Genomic DNA, 25566 nt, shown 5'->3' on the forward strand with positions numbered 1-25566 from the left:
TTTTTTTTTGACTAAAATGAAAATTTCAACCCTCCAAATGACATTAGTTCTCTCTCATTTCAGAATCAAGGGAGATGCAGTTTGAACACAGAGCCCTGCACATGGGGTGACTTGCAGCTGCTCAGGTAAACATAATTTAATGTTTAACTGACCCAAACGGAAGTGAAGTGAAATGTTCCACAATGTCGGACCAGCATATTTCAATGTAGGTTGACCTGACTGGCAACAAGACATTTTGCTAGGATTTTCCCAGAAATGTTTGGTTGTCAGCCTGTTGTCAGTGTTTACACAATTCCAATTAAACGTTTTTCTGGTTTGTCAAAATTTTCTGCAGCAAAACTACATTTTCCAACCAACTCTACTATAAGCATGTTTTGCTGGCTCAGTGTTTGAACAGGGCATTATAACTTTCTTCTGAGCCACACTGACATATTCCTCACTTCTTCCAAAAAAGCAAACAGTGGCAAAGTCACCGCATGATGTTTCTGACAAGGGACAGAGCAAAAGATTCACATTCAATACACATGATGTCTTAAACCTTTTTGAGGGACAACAGCTGTCTTAACTGCCAGGCTATGCATTCCCATCTCCTGCTCTTAGGCAAAATGGAATCCTGTTTCACAGAAAAGAGGAACATCTGCATCCAAGTGCAAAAACCGGCCTTGTAAGGAGCATGGGTAGGGGGAACCCACCCCATGCTCTCTCCCCTAAGGGTGTCCATGCAGGGAGAGAAGTTATCATTCCCATAATGAGATGGGGTCTGCCTCTATTGAAATCAAGTGCAAGCTATGCCCAATATCTTCCCCATAGCCATGTCTTTCAGGAAAGGAGAGGCAGAATTGCATGGGAAATGTGAGATCCTGCACTACTTAGTTACACATCTGTCACAAGACCAGAACAAGTTCCTTGGCTAATAGTGCTAACCCTTCCAACAGCAGGAGTGAGGATAAATCAGTGAGAAAAAAGGGTTAATGCAGGGAGCTTGCAATAAATTGGGGAGGGCAAGAGACCACAATATAAGTTATTTCTGCAGTTCAGAGCCCTATACTAAGCTATTCATCCCCACTGCCTACCCCACCCCCAAGCAAACAATTGCCCCAAAACTCTACAATGCAAGTGGAGTTCCTCCCTTGGGGTCTCACACTGCCCTGTGAACAAACAGCTACTGGACTTCCCTTCGTAGTGCTTTCACCACCCTGATTCTTTGTGCCCTAGCAGCTGCTGCTCCAACATGGCTTACCCCACGAGTTCCACTGATGAAAAGGAGCCCACCTTGGAATAGGCCAATCCGCCCCAATGTAATTAAAAATACCAGACCCTCTGATCAATAAATAAGGACTTTTGTTACCACCACACAAAAACGAAACATGTTCAAAGTGCAAATGACTGTCACCAATTGGAGACTTCTCACTGCCTCTCCCGCACAGGGCTCTCGTCCAGAGCCAAGCCCCAGCATCTCAGCAAGCGAGCACCATCTGAGTGCCAGGGTGTTCTCTCTGCTTCACGTCAGAGCCAGAGAGGAGGGGTACCAGAGGGGGGACAGGTGCTGTTTTACAGCTCACCCAGCTGAGGGGCCCTAAAGTGCCAAGCCAAACTCCCAGCCCCAGGAGGAAGAAGACAAGACTGCAAGGACCAGAATGCAGCAATGCATAGAAGTTGGGCAGAGGGAGTCCGAGGAACGAGAAGCTGGTCCGGAGCCCAAACTCCTTCAAGTTTGCAAACAGATTTGTTGAGGAGCAGGGAAGGTGCCTGGGCGTGGGGTGAGCGAGGGCCTCTGACTGCTTCCCTTCACTCAGCACATTCCTTTGCTCTGTCCTGCTCCAGTAATGGCGGCAGCCCTTTCCTGAGAAGGGATAGGAGGACAGAGAAGGGGATAGGAAGCGGGGGGTGCTGTGATCCACACTGGAGGGGAGCAGGCCCTTCGCTTATTTACTGGTATTTTAACTTTGTTTTACTTCTTTAACAAGTTTCTCCGTTTTTCTTTTAAATACAAAGTCCGAGCTGTCCCAGCTACCGCGTGCGTCCTGCCTGCTAAGGCCCGGTAGAGTCAGAATCTTCTATCAGAACCTCTGTGGTGGCTCCCAGAATCTCCGTGTTCATGACCAGCCCTTCTGTGCTCCCGCTGCTCCCGCTGCCAACGAAGATCTTGCCGTCAGCCATCAGGCTCATGCGCTCAGCCCCACTGCAGTATGCCTTTGGCATCCCATCGGGGTTCAGCAGTAGGCACTCACCAGGGGCAGTGCTTCCCAAGGGGTCAGGAAGGAGGGGCAGGCCCTGGCCATCGGTAGTTGGGGCAATGGCCTCTGGACTAGTGCCCAGGATGTCGGTGCTGGTGATTAGGGCACCTGCATTGGCAGCTAGTGCTTCGGCGATAAGCACCTCTGGGTGGCTCTTGGCCTTATGTGCTACCACGCTGTCCTTCTTCTCAAACTTCTTGCCACAAATGTTGCAGGAGAACTGGTAGAAAGAGTCTGCATCATGCTTTTTCATGTGCCAGTTCAGGGAGGCCTTCTGCCGGCAGGTGAAACCGCAGATCTCACACCTGGGCAGTAAGAAGGAAAAAGAGGTTTGTGTAGGAACATGGACACGAGGGGATGCAAGCAAATGCAGACATCCAAAGCCCAGACCAGAAGACAGCTGCAGAATTGCAGGCAGGTGTGGGAGGCAGGCAGCTGTGGCTGGGGGAATGTGGCCTGTTGAAGGAGGTAGAGCAGTGGTCACCAAATGTTGGATCATGATCGACTGACCGATCCAGGGGGGTGGGGGTGGTCTCCCAGGCGATTGCAATTTCTGGTGATGGAGCAAGGCTGCAACTAAGATGGGCTCCCTGTCTGTACTGGCCCCACACTGCTGGCCTGTTGCCAGGAGCAGCCAGCATGGGCCCGTATGTGTGGAGAAGAGGTGGGGGATTAAGAGAGGACAGGATTCTTGGCACATTGCTCCTGTTTACAAGCACTGCCCAGGAACAGGGAACTGCGGCCAATGGAACTGAGGGGGCATATGGCAGCCACATGTCCCTGTCCCTCTACCTCTGGGAACAGAGGAGTGTGTTGGCTCTTTCTATGAGCAACAGGGGGCCAGGTCAGGCAGGGAGTCTGCCTCAGCCTTGCTGCACTGCCAACTGGGAGCTGCCCGCAGAAAGTGCCGCCTGATGAGAGGCTGCACTCCAACCCTCACAGGCCCCTCCTTTAACCAGCATCCAGACCTCCTCCTGCACCTTGTACTGAAGCCCTGAGTCTCCTCCCAGAGCCAGCACTCCATACCGCTTCCTGCACCCCAAGCCCCTGCCCCAGCCCAATGAGAGATAGAATGTATGCATGCACGTGTATGTGGTGCAAATGGAGTGAGCAGGGCAGGGCTCTGGGGGAAAGGGTGGGGCAGATCTTGAATTGCCCTTACATTCAGAAAGATTGTGTGTATAAAAAATCCTGAAGACCACTGAGGCAGAAGCATGTTTCAAAAAGGCGAGGCAAGACAATGCTGGAATACTCACTGTAAAGGCTTCTCGCCTGTGTGGATCATCCGGTGCACTGCCAAGTTGTGGGAACTCTTAAATGCCCGGGCACAGTATTCACAGATATAATCCCTTTGATCTGTAAAGCAGCAGACGTGTCCTTTCAACCCAAGAATATGGTTCTGATCCAGATTAGGGATGTGAAAATGTAACTAACATGCACAGTTATATGTAGCTCCCTCTCCTGCTGTTACCTCTATCAGCTCCCAGGAAGCTGCCTCCCACGCCATATGTAATTGCTGAAATTTTCAGTGGTTACACATTTAAATGCATTTTAACATGCCTAGCCCAGATGCAAGTCCACTCATCTGAAAACTGCCCCATGTCCCCACTTTTAATTTCAAAGGTTCTCGGGTGGAGCTACTTGAAAGTGAAGCAGCAATTTGAGCATTAAGAACTGCCTGATCCTCCCAGGACTAATGATAGAGAAAGCAACTCAGATTGCTCAACAGCAAGCCTGGTGGATGATTAAAGGTAGAGCTGATAGGTTTAGGAGGGAATCACTGACCAATCCCAAATGCTTGACAAGAGCATCTTAAGTATGGAGAAAACAGGAGGACACTGTTGCCAAAAGCAACCTGTATGCCAAATAAAAGAATGGTGCAGTACAGAGGTTTATTTCTACCTCTGCATCATCTAATGGGTATGCGTGAGCAGTTAGACAGCAGTCGCAGCAGGAAGGGAACACCACCCAGTCATCTGTGCTACCTGGGTCAGCCTCCTCCTTGCTTTGCCTCAGAAGAGCTTATGTTCTCCTCCTCCATCCGGATGATAGGTTGGATTCAAGCCTCCCCACCTCCCCCAGTACCTGTGTGATGTTTGGCATGCCGTAGCAGCTGCTTCTGCAGCCGGAAGAGCCGTCCACAAGAGGGATGGGGACACACATATTTCTTCTTCAGCAGATGTTGATATTTGATGTGATGCTAGGAAAGGTAACAAAAAGGTTACAAAGCTTCTCCCTGACTGACTAAAGGAACTGCTGAAAATCAGATCCGAGGTGATAAGATAACATGAGCAATCACATTACAAACTCCTTGCGCACTGCAGGAGAACTAATAGGATACAAGTAACCAGGCTCTGAGATCTGGTGAGAAAAAGCAGAAATATGGGTGAAGAAACACACATGGAAGTTATACCAGGGCTGGGCTTAACTTCATTGCTGGGCACTAGCTAGTAACATCTGGTTTTTCTATAGCACTTTTCATCAGTTGATCTGACAATGAATTACAAAAGGTGCAGAGCAGCATTATGCCCATATTACAGATGGGGAAACAGGCACAGGACAACAACTCACTCCAGATTACCCAGTGGGCCTCTGCCAGAGCTGAGTACAGAACCCAGAACTCCTGAGTCCCAGCCCAGTGCACCACCCACTAACCCAGCACCTCCTCTACCAAGCAATACCAGAAAGGAACACAGCAGGGAAAGGCAAAAGAGCAGCAGCTTCCTGACCTCAGATCCAAGTGAACGAAAGAGCCTGACTGACCTGCAAATAACGAGGGTGGGCCAGGACTGTGCCACAGCCTTCCATCTCACAGCGTACATACTGTATCGGAGGCTTCTTCCTGCGAAGTACATGGGACAGGAATGCACAGGGAGGTTAGTTGGGAAATATGAAGATGCGGGATTTGATCAGATAAAGCCAGTTCAGCTCACCAAAAATATGCAAGGGACAAGCTGACTGGTTCAACTGTCTTGTGAGAGTCAGCTCATTTCAACTTGTGCTCTCCCCTGTAGCTCTGCACCAATCGGACTGATTGTGGGTTTCCATTCACGTGTGGTCATCACCCAAGAGGTGACAGTGAAAGCGCACCTCTAACTTGCCTCTGCCATGCTACCCACCAACTCAAAATGAAGTCAGGTCATTTTCAAGAATTCATAGCAAGTCGCATGGTGGTTTTAGGGTGAGCTACAATTATTTCTGAACTATGCTCCATACAAACATGTATGAAATAGCTGATTGAGGTGGTTAACCTCTCTACACAAGAAACGGAAAGGACAAAACACACACTAAGGGAAGTGGAGAAAAGGCAAGTCACTCACCTTCTTTTAGGCAGCCGTGGGCTTTTGTCATCTTTTCTCCTCCTTCCCCTTCTGAGATAGGATTAGAGAGACAGAATTAAAATGATGCTCCTTTGGGAGGCACAAGGACACAACTGGGAAGCCTTCTGCACATAAGTAATCCAGAGCATGGCTCTGTGTGATGGGAGAAATCCACCATTTCAAAGCCTGAGAGAGTCAGTTAGTGGAGCAGGAAACAGCTCCCACAGCTCTGATATAAAGCCCATGGATGACAATGAAAGACTTTTGACTTGCCTCCATGGCTTTTATATCAGGGCCATTTAACATATATGGCTTCAGAAAAATCAGCAGCCATCCAAACTAAGATACATGTTGCATCCCCCCGAACACTAGAGGATTGCCAAGCGATAGCAGGTTTTCCCCCCAGTGGCAATATGCCATTCTCATAGGGATGTTCTTTCCACTAAAAACTAGTAATTTTGGTTTTTGTATTCTTAGGCCACAAGAGGGTGCCAAACCCACCAATCCAGCCATGCTCAATCCATGTATAACTAGCCCCGGTACCCACAGCTGTGGATCTCAAGCAGAATTAGGAACTGAAAGATCAAAAATGGCCCTCAGGAAATTGTGCTTTTACATCTACTGTTTTTTCCAGCAGCTAAAGTATTCGTATCACACAGATCAATTATTCTGTGCATAGCACTCAGAGTCCATCAGGATACTGGATATTATACAAACACATACAGAAGAATGTACCTGTACCAAAGAGCACCCAGTGAATGTTTAAAATGCATACCAGTAGTCACAAAGCAATTGTATATAGTGAAAGAAATGAAAGCTGTTAACACAGGCATCACAGACATCAGAGTCTGCACTAAAAGATGAGGGATGGGGCTTACAAGACCTAATAGGAGAGGTCTCTCTGATGCGACAGTGAAGCTTCTCAATAACACTCAAATGTGCTCAGTTTATAGGAGGTGTTTTTCCGTGTCCAGAAAACAAGCTGGGATCTAAAAGTTCAGTTAGGTCCCTTTTGGCTCAGATAAGCAGAGGAGTGTCAGGGCTCAGTCAGTGTTTAGAGTCAAGCTAACAGAAGCCAGCTCATTCTACCACTATCTATCTGCTCTGTGCAGCTAACAGGCATGACAAATAGTAAAATCCTCTAGTGTCAGAAAAGCAAGTAGATGTAACTTGGACAGAAGAAGATTTGGATTAAGACAGCTCTTTCTTTACAAAGAGCTATTAAAGGATTGGTGTAATGCAAGTCATAAGAATCTTTTCAACTCTAATGGTATTTGTGGCTTTTCTCTCAGGATTCTCTAGCTTCCAATATCAAACACTGTAGCTCATGTGCTCATCCAGACACAAAAAGGTTACAGTGTGTTTTTCAGAGCACAACTAACTTTAAAAATGGCACCTGCTCATATAACAGATCTGCCTAAATTAACTTGTTACTTTTGTTAACACTGCAGCAATCACATTTATAGGAGAGAAATGGATTCTTTCCTAGTTAGCATTCTGTTTGCTGACTCTTGATGGTTGACGATAGGTGAGCGAGTAAGAATCCACAATGAGCTCACAGGATTGGCATAATTGTAATTCCTTAAACTAAGGTGGTTTGATCTGGAGTGACTGAATATATCAGGGAGCCCACAAAGGCAGGGTTTAGAAAAGCCCACTTGCAAGATGGTCATGGACCACCGAGAACCACTGCTCTAAAAGGAAAGCATAAAACACTGGCCAAAATGCCTATGCAAACATACATGCAGGAACAGCTGTCCCTGGAATCTTTTACTCACTTCCTGGGTGGCTCCTCATCTTCCCGAAACTCACTTTCTTCTTTCACCTCCACCTCCACTTTAATCTCCTTCTGTTTCTCTTTTTCTTCCTTCCCCTTGCTTACTTTCCTCCTTGGCTTTGGAGCGTCCCTAAACAGATACAAATATGATACACTCTAACACTCAAGCACTCAGCAGGAGTAGTGCCGTCACAGCGCCCTCTGCATTTACACTGCAACACCACTGCGCTCCATTTCACCCCACAGGGGCAAACCCTGGGAACTGAGGACTCTAGGATCCATCCCTCGCATCTCCCCTATCATATTCCTTCTGGCCCATGCTTTTTATTAAGGATGATGAAGGGAGGGCGTTCAATAGGCAACTTTGGACGCCTACACAACCATTACATACACCTCCCTGCAGAAGCAGGGATATCCTTACATCAAACCAAGGTTCAGGGATAAGCTGGTAGTCATTGGCACTCAAACCCAAGTCACCTGATCTATTTAGATAAGATAATTTTTCTATTAGTTTTAATCAGTGGAAACCCTGGCACAGCTTATGGGACTCACCAATCTGGACTAAGAGAACCATCTGTCTTTCAAAAAGTGATGCTAGGCTTGAATAAAGTTCTTGGTTTGATGCAGATATTAGGGCAGGAATGGGGGGGCCACAAGTGGCCCTCCTTCACTTCGGTGGGCCACAGAAGCCCCGCAGCCCACTGGCATTCCACCTGCAGTCCCCATGTACTTACCTGCTCCGCCCTTTCCCTGACAGCACATTTGGCACATACAAATCAGCTGATCTATTTACAACAGCGATTTGTGGCGTTCCAGCTCTGGAAAGGAGGGAGAGGAGCACTAAGTGCATGGTTCCAGAGGGGATGGCAGATGTGGGCCTCAGGTTGCCTGCCACTGTATTAGAGGTTGAGATTCTTTAGCTTGGTTTTGGTGGGAGGTGATCATCTACTCTGACAATAATCCCCTCTGGTCTTGCGAGCTATGTATGTATATAAATCCAGTATACCTTTCTAAGTGGGGTTTGTAGGTTTCATCTCTTGGGTCATCTTTGAAGGGAATCTCTTCTTCACTGATCAGCATCTCCTCCTCTTCATCACAGCTATGAGGAAAGGCAAAACAGAAGAGGTAGTAGGGCTGCTTACATATGAAATAAATCATAGCAGGACACTCCTTAGAATAGCAGAGGATATCCTTCAGCCAAGACTATTCAGGGAATATGAACAGCCTATATAAAATGAGGAAAGTGATGCATGATAGATATGACAATTTCCTCCTTGACAAACCTTACGGAATTAAGTATAAGTATTTTAGAAGTTCACTGTATTGAAAATGCATCTGTTTCTACATTATTGCGGAATCACAGAATACTAGAACTGGTCCAGTCCCTTGAGAGGTCCAGCCCCCTGCCCTCATGGCAGTACCAAGTCCCATCTAGATCATCACTGATCTAGATGGCATCTATCTAAACTGCTCTTAAATATCTCCAATAATGGAGATTCCACAAACCTCCCTAGGCAATTTATTCCAGTGTTTAACCACCTTGACACTTAGAAAGTTTCTCCTAATGTCCAACCTAAAACTCCCTTGCTGCAGTTTAAGCCTACTGCTGCTTGTCCTATTATCAGAGGCCAAGGAGAACATTTTTTCTCTATCCTCCTTGTAACACCCTTTTAGGTACTTGAAAACTGCTATCATGTCCCCTCTCAGTCTTCTCTTTTCCAAACTAAATAGGGTCAATTATTTTAGTCTTCCCTCATAGTGCATGTTTTCTAGACCTTTCATTATTTTTGTTGCTCTTCTCTGGACCCTTTCCAATTTCTCCACATCTTTCCTGAAATGTGGAACCCAGCACACCTTGTATAGAATATCTCTAGGCAGGAGCCCAGCTAATGTAAAGTCTGGGAGGGGCTCTGAGCTTCAAAGGACTATCTGAAACAATGAATTTTTAAAACTGGGGTTCCCAGGAAGTCTCTAGGGAAGGTGTGTGCAAGTGTAAACTCCTCTGGGGATGCAACAAACTCAGCCTATGAAACTTCTTGAGGAGGAGGAAGCCTTTTGTCTGCCGACTAGTTATTAATTGAGGACAGATAAAGGCCTCAAGTGGATAAGAGAATGACTCATCACCTCTTACTGGGCGAAGCTTACCAGTTAGGTTAACCTGCTGGAGCATCACCTTGCCTGTTGTGGGAAGGGGCTGAGCCAGCCCAGCTGGAGCAGGCCCCCGCAACCATTTAGCCGGTTAACTAATTCAATGGGATTTTACATCCCTAGTTCTGGGTCAATGTGGTTATGAACTTGTAACCATGGTGTCGTTTGAAGAACTGTTCACCTGCCAGACCCCTTGTTGGGGTTTGGGTTGGCAGGGAAGGAGGGGAGAGAATCTCTGGTAAGCTTGTTAGCATACATGTAGGTTCTCTTAATTTTTTAATGCTCTAAGTTAGTGAGGGGCAATCTAGGCTAACGAATGGGTTGCATGAGTGGCCCAACTTCATTTCAGTGGGCTGCAAGATTGTCATAACCAGGACTGTTTTCCAGGATAGTGCATTTAGAAAAACCATCCTTGCCCACCTAAAACTTGCAGGCTGTGCCCAATGAACTGTAGCAGCGCTTTGACTGGATGCAGAGGGAGCACACAGCTCTCAGTCAATGTTGTGTGCAATCAGCATGCACCTCAATTCACGTGCCTTTGCTTTAAGTGCACGTCACTTTTAGAATACTGGTAGAAAAAAAACTATGCAGGTGAAAACCAGCAGAATCTGGCAACCCTGTGACTGGGCAATAGTAAAAAAAAGTCTTGTGGGTCACACGGAACCCCAAAGGGCTGCATGTGGCGGGCCACAGGTTGCCAACGACTGTTCTAGGTAATACTTTTATCTGAAGAATGCATGTGGTTGCTTAGAGTGGTGTGTTAGCTTACTTGTGGTCATGACAGTGTTTAGAGTCTGAGAAAGCCAAGCAGGCTTGCTAAGGCAGTGTGCCTTTTAGGGAATTTAGTATAGGCAGGGAGCCTGTAAGCCTGGGAATAGCCCAGAGTTTGGAGGGAGATAGATGCAGGTCACCAGAAGCCTGAGTGGGTACCCTTGCTGGACCATGGAGGGACTACAGACGCAGTTGCCTTGAACTGTGAAACCCTCTAAGCACAGCAGAACAGCCTCTGCCTAATAACCTGATGGGAACATGACCTTGATTTACATTTTTAAGATTTACTGTGTGTTGTCAACAAGTCAGCAAGCGACATGGTTACAGGACCTACTGAAGGAGCCCCACTACTATGTAATCAGTCTGGATTAAATCCACCCTGTACTTTTTACATGTTCACATCACTGCCTTGTCCTCTGCATAATAAGACATCTCCTCAATGCAAACTGAACTGGTCTTACCATGGCAAGTTCAGGATCCTTTCAGTTGAAGAGTTAACTTAGTATTCAAATGGCTACTAACTCTTCCCATGGCCCTAAGCAAAGAGAAAAATTCAAACCAGAGCTTCCTACCTGATTGCAGTTGGAGACTGATGCTCTTCTGTGACCTCTGTAAAGGAAAGCCACCGTTAAGCTTTTAATCACTGTTCGCTAGGGACACAGACCAGACTGCAATGTGCATGTTTGTCTGGAAGTATCTCTGCCAATGTTTACCACCAGGTTGTGTGGCAGCTGATGAGAATACATTCAGGATAGTGAGGCACCAGCATGTTTTTTGCCAGTCGTTTTTAGCTCATTGTTTGCATTTTGGCACCAAATTTCTATATCTAAACTGTCAGCCTCAAACTGTCTTGCTGGTATTGTTTACACTTTAATCCCAATATTTCCCACTGCCCTAATTGCTACATACCATACTCAAGCTGATCCGTGTTTGGTTCTGACTTGCAAATGAGCTGCAGGGATCCAGTCTTGGACCTGGAGCTGCGTGAATTTTCTGTGTCACGTTGGCGAGCAGCAGCAGCTGTCCTGCTGCTGCGCCAGCCTCGGCCGGACCTGGCTGTACTGACAGGAGACCCCTGGGTGAGGACAGTGGAAACCTCTTCCTCCTCCCTCTCTTCTTTGGGATCTATGAAGGAAACACCCAAAGCAATCTCTAGGTTAACAATGAACAAACTCAGCTCTACGCTTTGCTGGCCACAATGCCACAAGTTTATTGCTTATTCAATAATGAAGATCTTTACACCCCCATGTACAGTAATGGGTAGAGGAACGTGAATCCGGACTATAACATTGCCAGATCTTTCACCTCACAAGAGGAGGACTCTTGGTACAGCATATAAACAGAACTGCCAAAGTTTTCATCACACTTTTCACCCATGTATTTTCTCTGGAAGCCAGGTCCTTGTACCTCAGAAGATAGATAATCTGATGTTTTTAGAAATTACGTTTCTCAAGCTAAGGCTCACATGCAAAGGACTCAACATAAACTGCCCCACTGGGTCACAGAAGTCATCCTTCAGGGAAATTTTGCTACCTGTCTTCCACTCCCAGCAGTCAGAAGTTTAGGGTCAAACAAAGCATGCACTTGTGTATCTTACTATTTTGGATAACAGCTATTGATTGACCTATTCTCCATGAACTTATCTAGTTCTTTTTTTAAACTAGTTCTACTTTTGGCCATCACAACACCCTTTCGTAATGAGTTTTAGAGGTAGACTGCATTGTATGAAAAGTGCCTCCTCCTGTTATATTAAAACCACTGCCTATTAATTTCATTGGGTGATGTGTGGTTTTTTTACACTGAAAGGGTAAAAGACACCTCTCTATTCACTTTTTCATGATGTTAGAGACTTTTAATATTTAACTCAATATATGCGCCATTAGTTGGGTCTCAAACTGAACAGTCCTAATCTTTTTAGTTTCCTCTTGAATGGAAGTCATACCATATCTTTCGTCATCTTTGTTGCCCTTTGTCCCCAACTAACCTTCACGCTCCTATAATTATAAAGCAATGAAACAAACAGATTTCACTAAGCAGTTACAAAAATAAACGTTTGTTAACATCCCTACTCCACAGTGAATAGCTCAAGTGCTTGCCTCTCCTGTTACTGAAGGTTTTCTTGCCAACAACAGTATTGTGAAACTGACATGATTCTTGACCATTTCACTGCTGTCCAGAAGTAGGGACTAGCAACTGCAAAACAGACAAGAGTTAGTAGTTTCACTCTGCTGGAATTCAGAATTTAAGCAGCAATGCTATGGTTCCCTCTGTGGGACTGTATCTAAGCTGCAGAGAGTTATATTCAAAAATCCCCACCTCGCCAAACATATGGACGAGAAATAAAAGTTTTCCTAGAAAGATGAAGACTTGGATTCTGCAGAAATCATGACTCAGCACGTCTACCACTGATGAGGCAAAGTTTCTCTCTCCCCGACAAGTGGATTTTTCAAGCCCTGTTGTCAGCGGTTAGGACTAGGGCTTAGACCTGATGGTTTGTACAAAGTGTGGATGGTTTGTACGAAGAACTGATAACTTACTGTGAAGCAATGAACAAGATTTTTCTATGGTTTTACATATATTGAGCAAACTTTAATTTCAGAACAAGACCTATCCCATTTCTCTGCTGCACAGTTTATGTTAAAGTTTGTAGCCCTATTCAGCTTTATCTCTGCCTCAATTCAAAATAATCTTATTTTGATTGATTTCCAGATCAGTCCCTTCATTTGACTATATTATGGAATAATTTGAGATTCCTCTATCAAGTGCCACCTCTACACAAATATTAACCCTTTTACCACTGCTCTTGAAAAAGTACATCCAACATACCACATGTGACAATTTCATGGCACTTTTAAAAAGTAAAACATTTAATAAACCATTTCCTGATTTTTTTCATTTCCAAAGTTTACTCTACTTTAATATCTTTGTCTCGCAAATTGTGTTGTTCTTTCCATGTTAAGCTGACTTCTGTACAGTCCAAACAAATATTTCATGAATACCAAGAAATTGAGTTAAACATTCTGTTTTACATTCAAAGCTGTTTGAACTTATGTGCATCTATCAGTTTAAAACCATTACAAACCCCATAAATCACTACCCTAAGTCATGTGTGTGAAAGTCACAGCTGTATCATACAAGATACAGCTGCAATAAACAATCAGGCTTACTAACAGGTGAACTCATTGATGTTCACTGCAATTCATCAGTCCTAAAGAGGAGATTCCAATGAAATGCTGTTGGATTAAACCTTTTCTCCCCACAGTGCTAAACCATTTCTGTAGACGAGAGTGGTTCTTTTGAAGAAGCTAACTTTTCCAAATCAGTATTCATGCATCCCTAATAATTACAACTCTGCAATAAATCTGTCTATAGATCTGAGAACACTCTTACAGAAAAAGCAGCACCTTCTGCCATTGTTGTATTCTTGTCTAACTTACACAACTCAAGACATTAGAAGTGGCTATTATCTTTCCTCTAGAGATGCTGCAGACATTACAACTCCACCTGGTGCGCCTTCTCTGCTTTGAGATTCACTTATCCTAAACTACAGCATCCTGTGTATCAAACATGTTTACCAAGCAGGACTGTATGAGTTTGGCACTCATGGTTCTTTCCTTCCAGAGTCTGACCAGTGTTGTGTATAGTGACCTTATTAAAACTAGAGGATTGTTTATTTTAACAGTAGGAACAAAGCATTTACAGAAAAATGGATTTTAAAACAAACAGCCTGCACTTGTGTTTGTTTTACCCAAAGGCCTCTCATCTCCTGATGCTGACCTGGGCATGTGACCACCTACTTCAAAGACCCCTGAAAGTGTCTGCATCTTATTTTAGTTCTCCAGGACAACTACCCAAAAAAACCTATCTTTGTCTCCTGACAGAGTCCCTTCTTTAAACTCTGGTGTTTTACTATTCCCGTTCCTAGGTCTTTCCATACCCTTAAATGTTTGCTGAGAAGCAACTTCCATCCTGAGCCATTCCTCTTTCCACTTGTTTATTCTTACAATCTTCTACAGTAAACATCCCAATAACCAGGTCGACATACTTCATTTGTTAAATTACACAGCAGCTCTACTTCAATCACAATAAGCATTAAACCAGGGTGGAGAACCCTTTTTGGGTTGGAGGCTGCTGACTCAAAGAAAAATCAGTCAGGGCCTGCACACAAGCAAGAAGGAAACCTTGTCACTCACATGGTCCCCAACTGAGAAGGAGAAAGACATTCCCTACATTTACCTCACACACCAGAGCCTATGTTAACCCAAGCTAGTACATTTTGTGTGCTCCAGCCCCACAGTGGGGCAACAGGGTCCCCAACGGAGCCCTGAGCCTCAAGGGTCAGATCCAGGCAAGCCAGGGGCCACATCCAGTCCTGAAGTTCCCCAACCCTGAATTAAACCCTTAAATATTAGTTTAAGCAAAGAAAATGCCATCCAACAAAAAGAAGGAGTTAGCTTAGCATGGAACAATAAACATTTCATAACAAATCTGTGCAGCTAACAAAGCTGACAGAGCTTTGGATATTCAGGGTTTCACTTCTCTCAACTGAATGATCTCAGATAATCCTCCATACTCATGTAACATCTGCTGGACAAGGTACACTGTTTTCTTCCTTATGCAAGTTCTGCTTTTGGAGCATTTTTTACAGAGATAAGACAGTTCTCTCTCCAACTCAGAGCTATTCAATCTATTTTAAGTATATGCAAGGATAGCAGAAGATGACAGGTATCGAAAGGGCTAAATGCTTAAGTACTTCTGGCAGCCTCTCCCCCACCACTCCACAATTGCTTTAGGCAACGTTTTCCTTTTGAACTCAGCTTTCTGCAGCAAAGCAAAAAACCTCATTCCCACAATTCACTGGAAGGCGACAGTGAGATTTCCACACTTGTTGCACACTTTCTCCCTAACAATCAGGAGTGTACCATTGTCCCATACCAGCTTATTCCTTAATAGGAGTTTTCAAGGAGCTTGGGCTACACCATTCTCTCTCTCTCTTTATTATGTAAGGGTACGTCTACACAGCAGTGTTATTTCTGAATAACTGACATTTCAGAACAACAAAATGTGCATCTACACAGCAAGCCATTATTTTGAAATAATGTCAAGATGGAGGATTTCTTACTCAGACTCCTCGTGAAATGAGGGTTACAGAAGTCCAAGGAAAGAGCGTTCTTCCTTCGACTTCCTGCTCTGTAGATAGCACTAAAAGCCATGTTAAGCTATTTCGACTTCAGCTACGCAATTAACGTAGCTGAAGTCGCATATCTTAATTCAACTTTTGTCTTGCTGTGTAGATGTACCCTAAGAGTGCATCTATACTTTAGAATGCTGGCTGACCAAGCAGTTTCAGCAGAAGAGACATACCCTCCACAGACAAGCTCTCTTTCAAGTGAATGCTCCAGAACACTGGTGAAAAAGGAAAGTGAAATCCTGGAGAGGTATCAAATACTGGACCGTAAACACACAATTCACCGTAAGGAACAAAAATTGGTCTAAACCTTTATTACATTTCTGGGCTACTGAAAAGCCAATGTAACTTACTCCATTGTTAAGAGCCACAATCTCCTGTGGAACTGCAACTGAAGCTTTAGCTGGACTTCCAAGTGCACCAGAAGTGTATCATTGCTAAATCTTTCAGCTGATGTTAGCCAGTGATAATAAGCAGGTTCAGTGAATCATGTGACGAGGGAAGAGTCTAAAATGGCATCTTATAAGTGAGTTTCAAGAGATCTGCACATTAGATCTGGCTAAGGACAATGAACATACAAAGTCACATTTTGATTAGTTAGGGTTATTTTAATGGTGTCATCCCCTGCATCAGCTTTCAAGAGTGCACAGTTGAGATTCCATCACAAATAAAAAATTCCAATATTCAGACAGTGAAGGAGTAGGACAGTGACAAGAAAGAGGGAATGAAGAAAGTGAGTTTTAAGTTACTCCTTTCCCTCAGTATGGCAGGGTATCTTTTCAGCAGAAGGTTGGAGACCCTTTCCACCATTAAATAAGAACTAAAATTTCAATTGTTTAATTTACCAGCTTTCGTTTTTACAGCCATGCTATTTTTTAAATCTTGGACTGCTGCTTTCACTGCCAGTGGAAGCTATATAAAGTTTGCAGGAGCTCCCATTATAGACCTATTTTTAGATGTTCAAAACTTTTATTTATGATTCCCATTTAGGAAAAACATTTTATGCTCCACCTCTGCCCAAAGATAATTTTTTGTTGCAAAAACCCTTGTACAACAAATATGCCAATTTCCCATTCATTTTCTACCGTCTCCAAAAACCTAAGCCAATTAAACTTGGTTCTTAAATGAGGGACTGGACCTTTGTTAAATTAAAAAAAAAAATCTTTCAATTATGAGTGTTGAAAGTGACATTCTAAGCACATACAATAGTTGAACAAATTGTGCACAATTAAGTTAAAGTGAAAATGACTCAGTTGTGTTTCAAGTAAGCTACTAATCTGAAGACAAAACTGTATTCACATAAGCTATCTTTCTGGGATATACATTTAGACTTAACTAGTACAAACATCTAATGATTTCACTGTTTTGTGGCACAGCTAGGAATGAGGCTAAGAATGAGTCAATGTAAACCCCTATTTCCTCCGGTTTGCAACTCTCAAACACTTCAGAAAGGTTACTTTTTTAGATACAAAGTGTATATTGGGGAAGTTCAAGAATGAGCTTGGCTAGTGGAGTTATTCAAGCCCACCATTTTTTTCAGGCACAATCCAGTTTAAATTTCAGTTTTCAAATGTATGACGACTCCTAATTGGACCAGTCATCATTTTTAAGTTTATACAATGTGAAGTTATAAGCATTTGAATATTCAACTGTATATGGAAAAATCCAAGAAGATAATTGATATGTCTTGCCATTGAAGCCAACACTGGGTAAAGGATTCTACACCCTCATCAATAGTAAGCAAAGGACTGGCATCTGCTGCTCAGAGGAAACCCACACAAACACACAAAGCACCACAGAAACTCACACCTAGTCACAAGTATACAGATGCCACATTTATATGCACTTTCTACAACTACATACTGCCAAGGTACACAGAAATACTTCACACCTTGTCTCCTCAACTATATTAATGTTCACAGTGTACAACAGTAACAATCCCACAAGTTGGACTGCACATTAGAACACAGATGACTAAGTGCTTAACCTCTCTACCCAGACTTGCTAAATAATCTTCACACAGGCACATATGGTCAGACCGCCTCCAAAAAGTCAAATCCTCATACAATATCCATGCACATACTTCACCTGCTTCCTTTTTGATTGAAAAATCCCATTAATGCAGTGGTACTCAGCCCAGCAGCTGCTTGTGGCCCCATATGCACACAGTAGTGGACCACATGAGCTCCTCAGGCCCCTACAGGGAATTTATATTTGGGATGTAAAATATCATTTAATTGACTAACTGGTTAAATATATTGTTTTACCAGTTAATTAAAGGGGATGGGTAGAAAGGGGGCATGCCTTAAAATAATATCTCTACGGGGTTGCAACGTACAAGGGAACAAATAGAAAATAGAACTGTGTTAAACATTTGTACAACTAACAATAGCAACAGATTTTTGCAACTGAGTGTCTGACGCTCCAAACTCAATGGCCCACAAATACTGGTTTCTTTTTCCAGGGGGGGGGGGAAGGAATCTCCTTGTGCAGCTTACAACACTAAAGACTGACGGCAAAGCATATGTATTTTGTGACCAGTAACTGAACCCTTAAGCTACATACAAATGCAGTGATTCAATCATTAAATGCCATGTTAGCATCTTTATACATATTTCTTCTGCAAATATTTAGTTGTGAAGTTTCAAATATTCATATCTTCCCTCCCTCCCCCAGCTTAGCAAAGCACTTCTAGATCATTTAAGGCCTTATTTACATTTTAGAAGTTCAGGTATTATCTCCCTTCGCTCTCTAGCTTAGCGCACACAATTTTTTTTTTTAAAGATATGAGACGTACTTCATTCAAAACTTCTAGCTCAGGGATAGGGAACCTATGGCCCATGGGCAGGGTCTGACCCTGGCTTCCCTTGATTTGCTAGGGCTCCTCCCCCTGCTGCAGGAGGGAAGCAGTGGGGAGCTGGCACTAAAGCCCGTGTGTCTGGCTCTGCGCACTGCCATTCCCCCCACCCTGGCTGGGAGAATGGCAGCGCAAGGAAGCCAGCAGAGGAGCCTGTAGGCTCCACCCTTGTACTCGTATTGGTTGGGAACCACAGTCAATGGGAATGGCAAGGGGTGGTGGAGCCTGAAAGTGCAGGGCCAGATGGAGCTATTTATCTGTCCTCCCCCCACCCCAAGTATGTCAAGTAAGTTTTCCAATCCCTTGTCCCCTCCCTCTCTTCCCACCCCCCACTCTACTCCTGAACCCTCCTTCCTGACCAGCCCACGCACCTGTTTCCTTCCTCCTGCCCAGCCCACTCCTGCACCCTATCTCCCACCCATTCTTGCAACCTACCTCCCATCCAGAGCCCCTCCCCAGACCCTGATGGGAAATCCTGAAACTTGGCAGCTCCCCGTCTGTGGGGCAGGAGGGCAAGGGGAACCCTGGCATCCAGAATTGCATGATTGAGGTGTGTCTTTTCTGATTCTCATTTGATGGGCAAGCCAGGGACGGGCTTTTATTTATTTTATTTTATTTTTTTGCTTCTCACTTGTATGAGACTGTTCTAGCTGGTGAAAGGATTTTACTCAAACTTTCCAAAAACACCCAATTTCTGGCAGAAACCAGAGAGGTAAAATTTTAGCTGAAAATATATCAATGAGTAATGTCAGATGAATGGTGGGATGGGAGTGGGTAGAGAGAAAGCAGCTTTGTAGCTTTAAAGGAATCACTACCTGCACAACTAACAGGTTCAGTTTATGAGGTTAATTTTCAATTGGTGGAAAAGCAAGATTCTAAATTTAATTATGAAATATAGAACCCAGTAGTTTCCAACACTGGGGTTCTAACTAAAATGTTAGAGTTAACATTTATCATGGGATTATCTAAACCTGTGAGAAACTGTATATGAACTATAGTACACAGATTAACTATACGGACATTAGGATTTATGAAAACTCACAATTAAACAACTATATAAAAAGGACTTACTAATTATACTAAAGTTAATAAAACTAAAGGAGTACCTGTACAAAAGCCATCTCAAAATACCATCATCCTATAAAGCAGTGTTTTTCAAACTTTTGTATTGATGACCCCTTTACACAGCAAGTCTGAGTGTGATGCCTTTAAATGTAATTTTTTTTTAACTTATAAACACTATTATAAATGTTGGAGGCAAAGCAAGATTTGGGGTGGTGGCTGACAGCTTGCGGTACCCCATGTAATATTGAAGTATCATGACTCCCAGCTTGAGAATGGCTGTTATAAGACATACTAGAATACTATTTACAGTTGTATGATAAAGTATCTAAGCCAGGAAATACAATAATCAAGGCTGACTTTGAAATATAATACGTACCTTCTTCAACCTTAACCTGCCCACAATCTTGCTATCGGATGCACACACGCAAACCTTTGTGCCTAAGTCAACGATCTGGTGAGCCCTTACACATTACACCTTTTGTTCTTTTACAAAATACTCATTTTACTGACAGCAATTCCTTTTGTTTTTTTACTGATAGTCTAAGTTCACTTGTTTCATTTTAATAATTCTGCCATTCCATGGTTCCTTCTGCTTGTTTATACCCCCTTCTCCTATTCTAGGTCTATCCCATCTATTTAGACAGCAAACTTTGTAGGGTAGGGGCAATCTACAATTCTATGCATACTTAGCAGAATTAGGTCCTTCTTTTGGTTGATTCTTAAGCACTATTGTAATAAATGCATTAAATAATTCTGTTTGCACCCATAAACTACATATTTCAAGTCTGAAGAGCTTATTGAGCTATAATTTTGGAGACTTAAATACTGCAGAAAATTTATACTTCTCAGTCGAATATTTAAGATGTATGTTGTGTACATATGGTTTATTCTGTTTTCAATTGCCATTACAAGATACCGTATACACATCTCTAAATGAATAGTGTGCAGCCTATGCTCCCTGAACTCCTGGGGTGGGTCCACAGACTATGTCTAAGATTCCCAAAGAGGTCTGCATGTCCATTTGAAACTTTTGTAGGAGTCTGCAAATTTAAAAACATCAAAACCCACAAATCTAAATTAATAAATAAAATATGGTATACATTTTATGTGATAATTAAGTGCCAACATAATAAAAGTGCATAAAGATGCACAAATTCTCTCTATATATATTTTAGAAATGAAATGTCTGTCCATCTGTTTGTGCAAGAACCCCTTCACTGTAACCATTTAGTAGGCCACCAAGTTTGGTAGGCAGCTTCCTCTTACCCTAACAAAGCAAGGTCAGGGTTTGGTTGTGCCGGGAACACGGGACGTGGCGGGAATGGGGCTTCCCGCACAACATGCAGGGGCTGAAAGGAGGGATGCAATCCTCACATTTAGCAGTAGGGGCAGGGAGTGAGCACTGGGAACAGCCACACCAGCATGAGACTGACCAGCTGGAGATGGGGCTCTGCATGTTGCCCGCCATGCCACCTTCTATGGGTAAGGTTCCTCTTCCCCACCCCACAGCTACAGGACCTGGGGATTACCCTTCCCCACCATGGAGCCTGGGAATTCCTTCCCCCTCCCCCATCATTCCACATGAGTGTGTGGCTATTCCGCCCCTCTCCTCCCCCCCCACACTGCTGTGAGGCTCCTATAGGGCCTACGATTTTTCCCCCTCTCCCCCGTCACCCATGAGGATTCTCATCATCCCCCTTCCCCTTCCTGTGTCTCCTCACAGGACTGGAGGTTTCCTCCTTACTCCCTCCTCAGTTCCTCATGGGGCCAGGCCATACCCTCCTTCCCCCACTCCTGTTGTTCCTCCAACCACTTCTTCAGTTACACACCTGAGCAATACCAGGTTAATCTGCTGTCACACTACCAAGTTAAGATGAATCAGACTACGGGTAATTTCTGTACATCTTTAACTTTTCCCCAGACCCAAACATTCCTGCCAATGCTCAGTAATATAGTTGACAGGATGTTGCCATGTTCTCCCAAGTTCACTCAGTACAAATATTATACACTGCACGTTTGTACTATCATAGTGTCTATGGTCCCAGCCATGGCCTCGGAAACCATTATACTAAGTGAAACATAGTTACTTTCATGGATGCTTTAGCTACAAAAAGTTACTGCTCTTACCTGGAATAGGAATTTAAGAGGTGAAAAACTCAAAGCAAGTTCTCCTATCAAAAAAGGCCAGGCACAGCTCTTCATTTAGGTTTATTACAAATTTCAACTTTTCCATTTTGGCTTTAGGGCTGATTCATACAAAATAGCACAAGAATTTCAATATGGAGAGCACCCCTCCCCCCCTCAGTTTTACATTAAAGAGCAGCTAAAGAATTCATTACTCAAAGTTTTAAAAATAATAATTTTTTAGACAAACTAAGCTTGGGAAATTTAAATCTGAAGCAAAGTTTTAAGCAATTAAAGGTGTAATCATGCCAACTTAACAGCATGATCACTTAAAAACAGACTACACATTTAAGAGATTGAAGTGACAAATAAAATAGTTTACATAAACATTCAGTTACAATTCATACATTCAGTAAATAGCAATGATATTCCTCTTACACATTCCAGCAACCTTAAACTCTGACGTAGAAGGCACTAACTCAACTTACATCATTATGTTCTTTACATTCTAAAATGTGAGCATGTATTAGAGCTGTATATGCTAAATGAATTCATAAGCACACATTGTGAATCAGCACAGAATTAGTTTATCATTTGGTAGGTAGAAGAGTGACTTTACTCCCAGTTGGATTGAACTCTAAAAAGACTCATGAGTTCTCCCTTCTTAAGATCTACTATGTGCCTAGGATCCATGGCTTAAATTGCTTGTTAATACTGCATCCTATAATTGTTCCTTTTCCTCCTCAGCTATTGTCTGCCTACAACAGACAACACAGATTACTGCTAAATAGAAAGTTGCAGCACATCATTTGAATAGATGCGCCCCAAGATTTTGGGCAAAAATGCCAGTTAGGAACATGAAAGTTAAAACAGTTAACCAATAAGCCTGGATTTATCGGTTAACGTTCACATGCAGGCTCCTGCCCTGCTCCGCGGGTGCAGGGAACCGTATAACCACTGGAAAAGAAAATACATTTATCCCATTACCTGCTTTTAAGCACTCCTACATATGCCTACAAAAAAATTAAACTGAAAGCTGTAGCAGAGAAAAGTGATCTATTTTTACATATATATAGTCTCTGAAATCTGAGTTTGCTGGGAGATTTCCCATTCTGTGAAGCTGCCCATTTCAAGCCTGTCAAACACTAGTTAACCCTTTGTTTGTAAAATGCTTCAAGAAGCAGGAGGAAGCCTCTATCAGCCCCTTGAGTCACTACTATCAGCAATGAGCAGTCATGTCAGCTTTTTGCACATAATGGTCTCCATGAATTGAACCACAAAACCACTACCTTCTCCAAATCTCTCCTCAGTCATCTCTGCTGCAGTACCTAGAAAAATATCCACTGAGAGGCAGAAAGCGCTAGGTGACAACCATTTACAAGAGAAAAAAATACATATATGCATATACAAATCTCTATATTGGAATACATCCTTCTCCTTGCATCTTTCATGTGTCACACCAAAGCCTGAGATGAAAATGATGAGAACCAGGACTTTGTAAGCTCTTCAGGTCCAGGGCTGAATTTGTATGTAGCCTAGCACAATGGGATCCCAATCTTGAGTGGAGCTTTGCAGAACTATAGCAATATTCAACACGAAGCAAACATGAAATGTTTTCTTAACATGTAAGACGCATCAGATGGAAGACTGCCTTAAGGAAGATTTGTTTCCTTTTCCCTGATACCACATGTTAATAATAAACAACATTAGAATAAAGGAGGCATTCAAATCTTACCTTTACCAGCTGTTTTATGTGCACACCTGAAAGAAATATAAAAGGAAATATCAGCAACAAATTTATTATGCCATATTAACATATATATTCAAGCCCATTGAACAAAGTGAGCTCAACTTGTAAACTGTGTGGGTAGCTCCTGCAAAAGAAACATCCCCTTATCTTGAAATGCTGATTTTTAAACTTTCAAATGAAACTAGCAGTTTCTCCGTGGGATTCCCCGCTTCACTGAGTAAGATTCATGGCTTTCTTACATGGAAATATAATTGCTACCCGAAATGCACGCTAACAAGAGAACTTTTGTGATTGTAGGGGGTTTGTCTACAAGAGCAAGTCCTATGGATTCTCACCAAGGCATGAACTGAAATCTCAACTAGCACAATTTTCTCATGTAGACCATTCCTATCTTCATGCAGCTTTCAAGCCCCTCCTTCACTACTCAAGTAGTCGCAAAATTATCACAGGCTTCATTCAACGCCTTTAACTAGCAATTCACTGTTTGCAGAATAGAACAAGTTGCACTCTTCCCAGAAGGCAACACTCTTGTATTGTGAAGCCATATCTAAACATAGAGAAGTGAAGCACAAGTGGATGTTGAGAATCGCTCCCTCCCTGCTCCGTGCGTCTGTCCATGTTTTGGTTCCGGAGTCCCCCTCGGTGTGTGTCGGGAGAGACCCTGAGTCCCATCGCCCCTAATGCGTGTGTAGCTGTGAGGGGAGACCCAGAGCCCCGTGCCCGCCAACGTGCGTCTCTCTCTAGCTGTGGGGAGCCCACCCCCGGCCCCCGCCCCAGTGTGGGTGGGAGAGAGAGTGGGGACCAGGGGAGCGCTGGGGCGAGGGGCCGACGTGCCGGTACTTCCGCGGCCCGGTACTCACGCAGGGCGCGGGGTCCCCTTCTTGCCCCCGGCTCCCGGCGGGGCGGCAGCTGCCGGTGGCGGCTCCGACTCCTCGGGCGGGCGGGCACCGGGGCTGCTTCTCCGGCGCCGCGGGTACTCAGCCTTCCTGCGGCGGGACGCGGCGGCGGCGGCGGCTGCGGCTCCCGCCGCGGCGGCCCGGCCCCGCTCCCGGCCTCCCCTCAGCACCCGGCTGCCCCCGGACTCCTCCGCCTGCTCGGGGGCAGGGGGGCGGCGGCGGCCGGCGGCGGCGGAGGGCGGGCCCTGAGTCTCCGCTTGCTCCGCGGCGCCCCCCGGCAGCTCGGTCCCCCCCGGCATCGGGGCGGCGAGCGGAGGGGGCCGCGGCGGTTGCTCCTCCTCGCTCCTCCCCCGACGGCGCGCGGCGCCCCGCCCACTCCCGCCCTACGCAGCCGCGCCGGCTCGACCGCAGCCAATCAAGAGCCGGCGTCCGCCTCAGCCTAGGCGCGAGACTCTCCACCCTGCCCCCGCCACGCACCAATCACACAGCAAGGACCGGGACCCGCCACGCCCTCCGCCCCGAACTGACCAATGAGCAACCTCAACTTGCTTGTTCCCCGCGCCGCACCGCTCGCCAATCGGCGAGCACAACTCCCCGGGAACGCGCGCGCAATCAATGTTCTCAACTGTAGTGCGCGCGCGCGCGCCTCCCGCACCCTCCCCCCCCCCCTCGCTCCGCCGATTAACAGTCGCGTCTCGCGCCGAACTCGGTGACCTTTTCACCTCCTCTGGCCAGGAGCCCCTGTCGCGTGCGGTTGAAGGGGGGGGGGGTTGTGGCGCGCGCACCGCGCAATGGCTTCACCGCCCCGCTCCGCTGTTACGATCGTGGTTCCTACCGCCCCCGCCGCATTCTGGGCCCCTCTGGTTCCCCCGAGTCCCTGGTCCGTGGAAGAGGCCGCGAGGGAGCCGGACGCCCCCGAGACCCTCCCCTCTCTGGCTCCCGCACCGTCCCTGCCGCTCGCGGAACCGGAGCGGGGGGGGGGAGGTTTTTTTTTTGGCTGTCGCTTCTCCTTTAAGAAAAAAAAAAAAAAAAAAGACCCGTCAGGCGACGGGTGAAAGTCGGTGACAAAATGGCGGCCGGCGCAAGGAGGGCGGGGCTTGTGGAACGTTGGACCACTTCCGCTCCCGCCCGCCCGCCCATGCGCTCTGATTCCCAGGGCATTGTGGGAATGGTAGGCCCGCGAGCCGGCGCTGAGGCGACTCTAAACCGGAAGTTGGGTCGAGCGCTGCTGAGGTCATCGCTAAGCAAATCCTGTGCCTGCGCCTTGCGGCCTTGGCTTGGGGGGGCCTTGGGGGGGCTGGGCCTGGGGCCTCCTGTTGCCCCCTCTCCATCCTATGGGCTGTGGGGAGTAGCCAGGCTTGCCAACTTTCTCTGCCCCGCCCCCACCCCTCGCTCTCCCCCAGCCTCACCCACTTTCACCAGCTTGGGGGGGA

General features: G+C 45.2%; 1 protein-coding gene across 2 annotated transcripts; it reads right to left on the reverse strand.

Moving 5' to 3' along the window:
- Window positions 1-23: 23 nt before the first annotated feature.
- On the reverse strand, window positions 24-24799 carry ZFP91 (ZFP91 zinc finger protein, atypical E3 ubiquitin ligase). 2 transcript variants are annotated; one of them, XM_075928998.2, is made up of 11 exons: window positions 24098-24799; window positions 23223-23248; window positions 11163-11378; window positions 10826-10862; window positions 8341-8433; window positions 7336-7464; window positions 5558-5605; window positions 5001-5079; window positions 4323-4437; window positions 3494-3593; window positions 24-2542 (listed from the first exon to the last, which is right to left on the reverse strand). In XM_075928998.2, the coding sequence occupies exons 1-11, from the start codon at window positions 24430-24432 to the stop codon at window positions 2032-2034; spliced, it is 1689 nt and encodes a 562-aa protein (XP_075785113.2). In that variant the 5' UTR covers window positions 24433-24799; the 3' UTR covers window positions 24-2031. The 2 variants fall into 2 exon arrangements, with proteins under 2 accessions (XP_075785113.2, XP_075785112.2); XM_075928997.2 differs by having other exon boundaries at window positions 5558-5608.
- Between the last annotated feature and the right edge of the window lie 767 nt (window positions 24800-25566).

Source organism: Pelodiscus sinensis, chromosome 5 (genome assembly GCF_052426305.1).
Source record: "Pelodiscus sinensis isolate ZL-2025 chromosome 5, ASM5242630v1, whole genome shotgun sequence".
Classification (NCBI taxonomy): Eukaryota; Metazoa; Chordata; order Testudines; family Trionychidae; genus Pelodiscus; species Pelodiscus sinensis.

Excerpts from the sequence above, each read along its gene's own strand:
- ZFP91 (XM_075928997.2), bottom strand. The coding sequence starts at position 24,432 with ATGCCGGGGGGGACCGAGCTGCCGGGGGGCGCCGCGGAGCAAGCGGAG. Across the intron at positions 11,379-23,222 it reads ACATAAAACAGCTGGTAAAG|ATCCCAAAGAAGAGAGGGAG; the intron begins GTAAGATTTGAA and ends TTTCCTTCATAG. Across the intron at positions 2,543-3,493 it reads ACAGGCGAGAAGCCTTTACA|GTGTGAGATCTGCGGTTTCA; the intron begins GTGAGTATTCCA and ends CTTACTGCCCAG.